Source organism: Bos mutus, chromosome 7 (genome assembly GCF_027580195.1).
Source record: "Bos mutus isolate GX-2022 chromosome 7, NWIPB_WYAK_1.1, whole genome shotgun sequence".
Classification (NCBI taxonomy): domain Eukaryota; kingdom Metazoa; phylum Chordata; class Mammalia; order Artiodactyla; family Bovidae; genus Bos; species Bos mutus.
Window position 1 is genome coordinate 50,749,020 of NC_091623.1, and position 11,382 is coordinate 50,760,401.

Sequence of the window (11,382 nt, forward strand, 5' to 3'; positions counted from 1 at the left end):
TGGTCATTTGATTAAACCGTTTTTTTAGAAAGACGTCTAAGAATATTGTTTAATTTTGTGTTTTATGTTCAACTAGTTGCAACAGAACAGCCACCTCCAAGATCTTGGATTATGTTACAAGAACCAGACAGAACACGGCCAACTGGTTGGTAACCTGATTTTTTTTTTAATCTTATTTTTACTTTGTCTTTATAAACCTAATAATATTGTTGGTATGCTTTAGATTATGGGCAGTATTACAGTAGAACGCTTAAGGTTGATTTGGTTTGAAGATAATAATAATAATAATAATAAAGGCTTGTGTGAGTGACGTGGAAGTCGCTCAGTCATGTCTGACTCTGTTCTCATGGACTGTTGCCCGCCAGGCTCCTCTGTCCATGGGGATTCTCCAGGCCAGAATGCTGGAGTGGGTGGCTGTTCCCTCCTCCAGGGGATCTTCCCAATCCAAGGATCGAACCCAAGTCTCCCGCATTGCAGGCGGAATCTTTACTGTCTGAGCCACTAGGGAAACCCTGGTGTAACTGGCCTGTATATAATCATTGTCGAGGAAAGTTTGGTATAAGGCAGTACTTCTCAGCCAGGGGCGGTTTTATCCCCCAGAAGACATTCAGCAGCATCTGGAGATATCTTTTCATTGTCAACAAGTGGTAGATGTGCTCTTGGCATCTTGTGGCTAGAGATCAGAGATGCTGCTGTGCATAGCACAGCCCTCAACAACAAAGAATTACCTACTCATGATGTCCATGGTGCTGCTTTTGAGAAACTCTGCTCTAAAGTATTGATCAAATTCAGTTATAATAAACACACCCAAATCTTTCTATATTGTAATTTCCCAAATTCTACAGTATTCCAGATGTATGATAATACAAAATTATAAGATAGCGAAAACACCTACTTGAGAGAGAAATCAAGCTAATGACCTCTAATCTTTTAAAATTGTATGAAAATAGTTTGGGCACTTCTGTCAGGGGTGCAGTGGTGTTCTTCTTTCATGTAAATTAATAGTTGCTTTGTAGAAGAAAAGCAGAGATGGCTGTTAAGAAAAAACTTATGTTTTCTTAGTTAAATGTCAGAGTACATTCTACATTAATAATTGATGAAGTGGTGGAGGGAGCATAGAAATGAGGAGTCTTGGTCTTAGAAGCTGAAGGACTCGAGATCTTAGTCTGTTTCCTTTTGAACCTTCTGTCTGTACTTGCGTAGTGGGAAACACAATTATTATCTATATTTGTTCATATATCTGTTCTTCCTTTATTATCTGACTTATGCCATGTCTGGCATATGGTAGCTTTTCTGTGAATATATTATTGAATAAATAAAATCAAACTTAGTTTTAAGTGAAACAAAATTAATTTTTTTTTTCTGCCACGTGTGTGAATAAGTAAAGTTATCTTTCCTACAGCCTTATTTTCTGTCATGTGCTATAATGTTCTTTGTGATAAATATGCGACCCGGCAGTTATATGGCTACTGTCCATCATGGGCACTAAATTGGGACTACAGGAAAAAGGCCATTATTCAAGAAATCTTGAGTTGCAATGCTGATATCATAAGTCTTCAGGTAAGTCATCAGAAGAATACTTGTTTAAATTGCAGAAATGCCCCTTGATCAAGCAAGGAATAGCTTGAGTATGCATTACATTAACACATTTGAAGTCCTGGCTTTAGCGGTTCTTAAAATACAGACTTTTCCTGTATTGACTGAATTCCGGGAACATTCACTGCATCCTGTGCTTTTAGCACTGTGCTGCCAAGTTAAGCAAACGGGTTAAGCTGGGTGTTTTGGTGTTTGCTATTACAGCTAAATGTTTACCTGCTCCTCCCTTATGTCCCTCCACACTATTTTTAATTGGGTGGCAATGTTACTGAAACTGTGGCACTGTCAAGGTATAATTTTGCTTTACCACCAGTGGTAATTGAATAATTAGGGCCAAGTGGAAAGAACATTGAATCTGGTAGACAGTAACTGGGTTCTCAGTCCAACCCTCATAATAACACGTGACCTTCGGCAAGTGACTTTCTCCTTGTGGTCTGAAACTTGATCTGTGGAGTTCCTTCTACTGCTCTGATTTTTGTTTACCCCAGTTTTAAAATATAAGAAAATACATATGCATAGGGGTATATGGCTTTCCATTCTTTACTCCTAAACAGCAAAGAGGTACTTTATCAACTGGTACCTGTAAAATGACAAGTAGGTGTTATGATTGATTTCAGATAAATTACATTGAAAAGATGTAATTCTTCATTCTTCAGATCAGTCCTTTGAATTTATTTTAAGATCTCAAACTGTACATATAAAGATAGTGCATATGACTGGATTTTGTCTTATGAAATAACTGCTGTTTACAATTTTTCAGGAAGTTGAAACAGAACAGTATTACAGTTTTTTTCTGGTAGAACTGAAAGAACGTGGCTACAATGGATTTTTTAGTCCTAAATCTAGAGCTAGGACAATGTCAGAACAAGAAAGAAAACATGTTGATGGCTGTGCAATATTCTTTAAAACAGAAAAGTAAGTCATCTTCTTTCTTTCTTCTTTTTTTTTGAGGGGTAGGGGCGTCCATGCCATGTGGGGATGTTAGTTCCCTGACCAGTGATTGAATCTGTTCCCCTGCAGTAGAAGTCAGAGTCCTAACTACTGGACCACCAGGGAATTCCCCAGTCATCTTACTCTTAAAAAGAAAATATTCTCTGTATTTGCAGGATGAGGGTCAAGGGAATGGAAATTAGTTGGCAACTAAGAGAATGAGGCACCATATTATTTCTCAAGAAAACAGTACTATGATTTAAAGGGTTTTGTTTTGATTCATCAGAAAAAATGTTTTTGGAAGACATGTTGAAAGTTCTGCTATTTTTTCAGGTGTCTTCTAGGGTTTAACTCCAGTTGTTAATTGAAACACTTTGTAATTGCATTCCCTCTGGGATGGTAGAGAGATTCTTAAGCCCATACTTTGGAAAAAAATTATTTTAAAATTGTAAGAGGAAATATTCCAACATGAAACCTAAATAGAAAATGACTGCATTATCTTAAGTTGTAAAAGTTTTTCAAGATGTTATTTGTATCTGTGACAGACTGAGAGCAACTGAAATGGACATGGGAAGCTTAGTGCTAAGTGTGGAGGATTTTCTATAATGTAATTTACATGTCATCATATCTGTTAAGGAAGTTGGGGGGAAATTGCATTTACCACAAAACGAATGTCTTGGTATTCCCAATTTTATATTTGTGTGTGTTTTGTTTTAGATTTACTTTGGTTCAGAAACACACTGTTGAATTTAATCAACTAGCCATGGCAAATTCAGAAGGGTCTGAAGCCATGCTGAACAGAGTCATGACAAAAGATAACATAGGAGTTGCCGTACTGCTAGAGCTTCGAAAGGAATTGATTGAAATATCATGTGAGTGACCTTTCCACTTCCTGTAAAATTTGGCTTCCAAAATGGAATAAAAGACAGAAAATGTTTCATATTAATACTCTTGTCTAATGTCTGAAGAAATTCAGAATTTAAATGTTTTCTAAAATCTCATATCCATTTTTCTCTACCACAAAGCTCAAGAAGAGGAAGCATTGCCTAGAAAAATATTTCAAATCTTAAAAGGCATAAAACAAGGTTTTTTTCTGCTTGAGAATTTTTCACATAAAATGCTGAAGTAAATAATTAGTTAAAATAACTGCTCAGAGAGAAGAATTCTGTACACTTAATACAATTTCTTGGCAACAGGGATATTTCTGTGTTGACTTCTCTTCCTGACCTGCTTTTAGTCATTATTTTAAAGGTCTTAAGTCTTGGAGAAATGGACCACTTATTTCAAATTAAATGTATATTTAGAGAGTGATCATCATGCTAAGAACTGAGACTTCCATCACTTGAGGAGCAGTTGGAAATGGGGATATTTAATCTGAGGGATAGAAAAGATGAAAGATGGAACTTAGTGACTGTTTTAAATGTTTTTTAAGAAAAAGGATGTCCGTTTAATTTTGTGATGCTCAGTTTAGGATATCTAGAAGATCAGAAGTTTTAAGGAGCTGGAACTATTTAAAAACCAAGCTGTCCCAAATAGAATGGGCTCTCTTTGTTCAAAGAGTGAATACCCTGTGCTGGAAGTACTCATCTCAGAGGCCAGATGTCTGTTTCTCAGGTTTGTTACAGAGGGTAGATCAGTTTTCAGATGGGAGATTTTCAACCAGATTTTAGCGTTCTTTTTTTATTCCCAGGACTCTGAGATATTACTTGCTTTCAGAGCATGTGACAATATATGGGCTTTGTTTCTTTTCTTTTTATCTAATATAGCTGGAAAGCCACATCTTGGAACAGAAAAGCAGCTTATTCTTGTGGCTAATGCTCATATGCATTGGGACCCTGAATACTCTGATGTGAAGTTGGTTCAAACGATGATGTTCCTCTCAGAAGTGAAGAATATTATTGATAAAGCCTCGAGAAGTCTCCAGTCCAGTGTATTAGGAGAATTTGGAACTATTCCACTAGTGTTGTGTGCAGATCTTAATTCTTTGCCGGACTCTGGTAAACAAAACAATGCTATTTTACATAGAACACTTGCTGACTTAAAATGCTTTTGTAATGCGTTGTTTCTGATAATTCCAAATCTAGTCAAAATGAAAATTCAGTTTATAGTGGCCGCTATCAATCAGGTTAAAAAAAATTTTTTTTTGTGGAGTAGGGAGACCATTTTGAAAATGAAATGGTATTATTACCACTTCATTATAAAATGAAATAGTAAATGGTAATGGTATTATCCTCTGGTACCTCCAGAGGAAGGATGTTAATCATCTTCAGAAAACACATGGGCATATTTTATTATCCTCATGTTATATGTATTGCAGACTCTGAAAAGGTTATTAAGACAGACTCTGGGATTCCAGCATGTGGTAATAAAATCCAGTTTAAATTTGACCATATATCACACAATCTCAAATTTTGGTAGACTTGATTAGAAACGTGCTCCTCAGGTGGAATTTGAGATTTTTCTATTTACAGAGGTCAGACAGTGGTTTTAACAAAAAAGGATCAAGAATGTTGATATTTAGTCACAGAATGGAAGAATACACAAAGCCTTATTCTTAAACTTTTCCATAGATAGTACAGTGAGTAACAACCATACTTTCTTGGATACTCAAGAGAACTTTTCCTTGAACTTACTTGCATGCATGAATGCATGCATTCACACACATATACACTTGGAGTAGTTAAATTCAGTGACATATTGCTGCTATCACAACAGATGAAAGAAAAGATAATGAAATTAAATTTATGTTAAAAATCTGTTTTCGGGGAAATAAAGGTGCCTAACATCCATAATTCTTTAGTCCATCTCATCAAAGCCATCTGGGGATTACTGGAAAATTCTTTATTTGCTTTTCATCCTCTTTAGCTACAAAATATGTGAGGGGCAAAGAGAGACTCTTGTCACATGATACAGATCTTAAGACTCATTTCTATGTTGCATTGTAATAACAAAACACATGGGAAAATGTCTAGTTTTGCTAAGTGATTAAATGAAAGTTAAATATTTGCAGAGCCCACCTTATGCCTGTGTGTGTGCTAAGTCACTTCTGTCATTCCGACTCTGCGATCCCATGGACTGTATCTTTCCAGGCTCCTCTGTCCATGGGATTCTCCAGGCAAGAATACTGGAGTGGGTTGCCACACACTCCTCCAAGGCATCTTCCCAACCTAGGGATTGAACTCAGGTCTTCCGCAGTGCAGGTGGATTTTTTACCATCTGAGCCACCAGGGAAGCCCCATCTTATGCTTAGCACACTGGAAAAATAGTGTCCAGAGATGGTGAGATGGCTCTGTCATTCTTTCATAATTCATGTATTCATAAGCACCATGAAGCCTAATCTTGGTATTTCATACTAACCCTGAACAGAAGCCTACATACCAAGATGTTGATTGTGGTGTTAATTTTTTTAAAAAAATAGGAATAACATGAATTTTTTTTAAGAAATAGGAAACTGGTTTAACAAATACTATATGTCAGCCCTGTTGTATTACACAATTATTAAAAAAAATAATTGAGATGATGTAAGTTCATATGGTACAGTAAAGTGTAAAATACTATAATTAAAACCATGGAAAAATGTGTTTATACAAGTTTTGGCAAAGGTGGAAAATAGTGAAACATTTTAAAAAGTGAGAATATGTGTGATTTAAAACTTTACTATTGAATTGTCTGTTTAGTTATGTATTGCACATTGTATATTATACTTAACAATGCAGAAAGTACATTTATATTCTTTATAGGTGTTGTAGAATATTTGAGCACTGGTGGAGTAGAAACAAATCATAAAGACTTTAAGGAACTGAGATACAATGAAAGTCTTACAAACTTCAGCTGTAATGGGAAAAATGGGACAACCAATGGAAGGATCACTCATGGCTTCAAGTTAAAGAGTGCCTATGAGAGTGGCCTGATGCCTTACACCAATTACACATTTGATTTTAAGGTGAGTTTTGAGATGAATAAACATTTAAAACTCCATTTATTTTTTCAAGAGCATTTTATAATTTTGTGATGGCTTTAAATGTTAACAGAATGGAATTAAGCCATCTCGAATTAGCTGACAGCAGTATTCTTACGTAGAATTCCATGTGATTAGAATTCTACCTCTACTTTATAGATATTATTAGAATCATTTCCAGGGTTAGAAATCAGATGAAATAATGATATTAAATCCTGAGTTACCTGTCATCTCTTTAGGGCTTTTTTTTTTCTTTTTTTTTTTAATGGGCTCATTACTAACAGCTGGATATGCAGGACCATTGTATTTTATTTGATGTTAGTTTGATGTTCCATTTCTTTTATTTCATTATAACTGAAACAGTACTATTTGAGAACCAAAATGTAGTTTACTATTAGCTGTTGTAAATTTTCTACTACACATATTGTTTATATGCCTTCTTATACAATTAATGGATTATTACAATATGGGGTTTTTTTCCTTAGTAATTCTCCTCATTTTTATTATCTGTGGTTGTTTAGGACTTGTGTTCAACTGTCCTTTTTTGCTATCTTTTGCATTTTTGCTCTCTTAAATCCTAGTTTTCCATTTCTAACCTGCTGAAAAAATAATCATTCAGGTTAGATTGTCTTTTTTTTTTTTATCAATGCTACTTTCTCAATTCATCCCACCCTCTCCTTCCCCTTCCTTATTGTCTAATAAGACAATAGATTGTCTTATTAGAATAGTGTAAATACTTGTGTTAACTGTTGCTTAATTTTAGAGGGGAGGGTTATTTAGACTCCTTTGAGAAACTGTTGAAAACTAAAAAAAATTTTTATTTGACTTTTGAGGATCTACAGAACTGTAGATAATGATTTAACACTGGGAAGAGATGAGTATGTATAGTTAAAGAGAGACTAGAGTAGACTGGACAAAACTAACATGTAAATGATGTTAGTAACCAAAGAGGTGGAAAACCATGACAGTATAAGGAACTTAAATGCCAAGGAAAGAAAGCCTTTCTAGGGAAAGAGGAGTGAGTGTTAAGCTTCAGAAAGATTTGCTCAGAGTTGTCTGTAGAAATGGTCAGAGAAACTAGAATATAATGAGTTGAAGAGTAACTGAGCAATGAGAGAGAAAACCAGCTACAGATTTTCGTTTCAAGGAGGTTGATGGCAGAAGAGGAGAGGATGATAACCAAAAGGTGGGAGAGATTAGAGGTGTTTCCCTTCTGACTGCTGTTACTGGTAGAAAGTTGGGAAGAATTTAGAATGTGCTTAAATACTTTGGCCAAGAGCATGTAAAGGACAGACTGTTACAGTTACTGGACAGAGAGGAGCAAACTAAGAGTATCCTAGCTGTGTGCCGGATGCTGTGCCTGCATGCTGTTGAAGGTGTGAAAGGCAGAGATGTGCTTGGCCTTTGTGACATCATGGTCTGGTGGGAACGTAGATCTCAGCCACACAAATGAGTATATAGTTGCACTTTAGGGTATGCATTAGCGAGGGAAAAAAATCAGCTGGTAGCTTTAAGTGGATGAGGGTAGGATTCCAGAAGGCCTTGGGAAAGTAATTAAACTTGGCACTTGAAGGTTAAGAAGGATTTAGCCAGGTGACAAGTAGAAGAAAGTGTTCCAGACACGTGCGGAGGCCCTGGAGGAGGATGGAGCTTATCACCTAAAGGAATTGTACCTCAGTCACACCCTGCTTCCCCAAAAAGGGCTTAGTGTGGCAGTGGAATAGTGAGCAAGGAAAAGTGTCACAAATTAAGTTAGGAAAAAGAAGCAGAGGCCATATCATGAAGGATTCTTTTAGGTCTCGTTAAAGATTTTGAAACGATCTATATAAGAGGAAGAATGATTACCATCCCTAAGGTTTCTTCATTCTCAATTTGGGGATGCTATTTGATCTGTGTAATAACTGCCCTTTTCTACAGGCCAGTAAGTTTCTTTGTTTACCAAACATGACTGGGGATATGTCTTGAAAGTTCTCAGTATTTCAGTGTCATTTTATGTGTTATTTTCTTATTTTTCTTTTTGCCTTCTGTTTTTCAGGGTATAATTGACTACATCTTCTATTCTAAACCTCAGCTGAACACTTTAGGCATCCTGGGACCTCTGGACCACCATTGGCTAGTTGAGAACAATATCAGCGGCTGCCCACACCCACTCATCCCCTCTGACCACTTCTCACTTTTTGCACAACTGGAGCTCTTACTGCCTTTCCTGCCCCAGGTTAATGGCATTCACCTTCCTGGCAGGAGGTAGTCAAGTACCTTCAGAGGATGACCTCAGTTTTACTCGTAAACTTGTAAAAATTCTGAATATAGGGGAGTGAGGTATGGCCACTTAGATTTGTTTATTTGTTTGTTTTTTCTTAATGATGATTTGAGTTTTCAGTCTGATCATTTGATAAGGATATAGTATGAAAGCCAGGTGCTAGCAAACAAATTCTGAGCCCAGTATGCTTTATATACTGTTAGACAGGGATTGGTGTGTTTGCACCTATCTTTAATTTGTTGCAAATAATTTTCCTGTTTCTTCTATCCAATATAATATTTTCATGCCTTGAAATAGGAAACTGAACAGCATATTCTCTTTGCACAGAAATCTGTAGCACTACTTTTTTGAGGCCAGTAATAACATCCAGAGATCATTCTTCCATACTTTACTCCCTCCTTTTTCAGACTTGTTTGTAAAATATAGAATTTGAATTTAGCCTTTATGATTGTATATGATCCACAGAAGACCTGATTTATGAAATTTTGTACTAAAAAAATCAGATTTGGAAATGATTGTATTGTAATCTAAGGCTAAGGTTTTTTTTACCTGTTTCATGTGTTATAAAGCTTGTAAAAGAAGTTGCAACAGACTTTCTCTGCTGATGATTTGCACTGTTAGGGTTTTGTTAGCCCTTTTGTACTACTTTGTTTTTAAATTGAGAACATTGCTCTTTAAATTTAACTCTGTTTAAAGTTTAGGACATTTGCTTGGACTAGAGACAACTTACCGATGAATTCCTGGGTTTTTGCAAAAAACTATTTACCAGGACAGATAATCTGAGTAGTGAATGATCTGAAGGCATTTATGGACTGAATGTGTAATGGTTGATGTATGTACATTCTGATGTTTTTAAATCCTTAACTTTTTTAAGTTAAAAAATTATGGCTGCTTAGGTACAGCTTCTTAACTCCTTTTTGAGACACTTCTTGTCCTATCTCCACTGTGCCTGCCTGAATTTGTTCCCACCAAGCACTGCCTGTGCATGCAGAGAAAATCTGTGCATCCTCTTTTGTATTTTTTAAATACTGTTTAACATTTGTGAGAGTTTTATGAAAATCCTTTTGTATGAGCTGTGGGTTTTTTCCATTGTGAAGCATTGAATATCACATTTTGGAACGTGTTCATAGGGTGGGGAGCCCTGGGTCTTTGTTTGCCAGACCCAAGCACTGCTTCTTGGCGTCATTGCACAGTGCTGTTCGTCACCCAGAGTACTACTATCATGTGAATTCTTTTTGTTTTCCATGTATTCCTTAGTTTCCATGTTTTTAAAAAATCATTCCCTTTTTTTAAAAAAGAAAAAAAGTAATTTTCCGTTTATGAAGCAGTATAAAATAAATGAGATGTATTTTCAAAACAGGTCCCTAAGACAATACTTCAGATCATTTTTAAAGTGACCAAGTCATTTTAATATGTCAACCAAGATAAAAGATATTATACCTTGTATTTTGCCTGTAGTGCCATTAGTAGAATAGAGATTAAAGCCAGCTTTAACTTTGCAAAGTTAACTCCTATATGTTCTGTTCTCATTCATTCATTCTCTCAAAAAACAAATGAATTCAGAGGGAACTTGGTCTAACTGCTTTTGTTTCAGCTGCAGGCAGGGAAGCAAAAGGACACCATGTATCCAGTGAGCATTAAGAAGAGAAATTGTTGAATGTTAATAACAGTTTTTATACAGAGAATGAGTCATTTTGGATAATGACTTAAAATTTTATGAAAAATGTTTAGCACTTAAATGTGCTTATTCTAAGAGAAAATAAAATTACATACTGTTTAAGTAAAAGATTCTTTTTTTTTTTCCTTTAAAAAAAATTCTACAAAAGGTTTTGATCTTGAATCTTTGTCTGGGACCTGGTTTTTCCTTTGAGGTTTGCTTTTTCTTTCTTTTTTATTTTTTTAAAGATTTTGTTGTGATAGTTTTTTATTTTTTGCCTTTCGTTTTACGTTGTGCTGACACCAAACACATCTGGTTTATAATCAGTACATTGGAAAGCTGGTATTATTGATATAGAACCAATGCATAGCTTTCTTTAGGGTTTCTTTTTGGGTTTTTGTAAAGTGTGAATAAAAGGTGTGTTTACTCATTTTTCCTAAACACTGTGTTGGTAGTGTGCATCATGACAGTTTCCAGCAAAGGCAAGCTGGAGCTGGCTGGACTGATGAGATGAAGGAAACTGCTTGAGCTTTATGGAAGAAGGGGAGAAGCACTTACTCTGTTTTTAATGGAGGATGTATTCTTTTCATAGATGCTGGAACTAGAGTGCACTTGTTAGATGCTAAAGGTTTGAGCTTTACACAAAATATTTTCATCTGTATTTGTTATTGTCTACAAAATATTTTAATTTGGAACCAGCATACTAAGATATAATGGCTGGTTATGTCTTGAAAATATTTGTTCTTGCCTCTTCTAGGCATACTGCATTCTGTGGGTCAGTTTGAACAGCTTCTCCACCTTATTAGATAGTGATAAATTGAACCAGGATTATAGATTTACAACCATAAGCTTCAAAAGAGAAAAAATAATTTCAGTCTATAGTGAATAAATGATCACACCAAAATAGACTGAAACTTTGGTTAAGCAAGGTTTGTGTTTTAAATATTTTCTGTGTTCTGGATAATTTCCAGTAATCCGTAC

General features: G+C 35.6%; 1 protein-coding gene across 2 annotated transcripts in view; it reads left to right on the plus strand.

Moving 5' to 3' along the window:
- CNOT6 (CCR4-NOT transcription complex subunit 6) overlaps positions 1-10,530 on the plus strand; it is an 81,426-nt gene extending 70,896 nt beyond the window's left edge. For both annotated transcript variants that reach the window (XM_070373505.1, XM_070373504.1), the window contains exons 6-12: positions 77-145; positions 1,403-1,560; positions 2,357-2,511; positions 3,244-3,398; positions 4,293-4,523; positions 6,267-6,469; positions 8,520-10,530. In XM_070373505.1, the coding sequence (XP_070229606.1) occupies positions 77-145; positions 1,403-1,560; positions 2,357-2,511; positions 3,244-3,398; positions 4,293-4,523; positions 6,267-6,469; positions 8,520-8,732 (1,184 nt within the window). In that variant the 3' untranslated portion in view covers positions 8,733-10,530. The remainder of the gene's footprint in view (positions 1-76; positions 146-1,402; positions 1,561-2,356; positions 2,512-3,243; positions 3,399-4,292; positions 4,524-6,266; positions 6,470-8,519) is intronic.
- Positions 10,531-11,382: the final 852 nt, after the last annotated feature.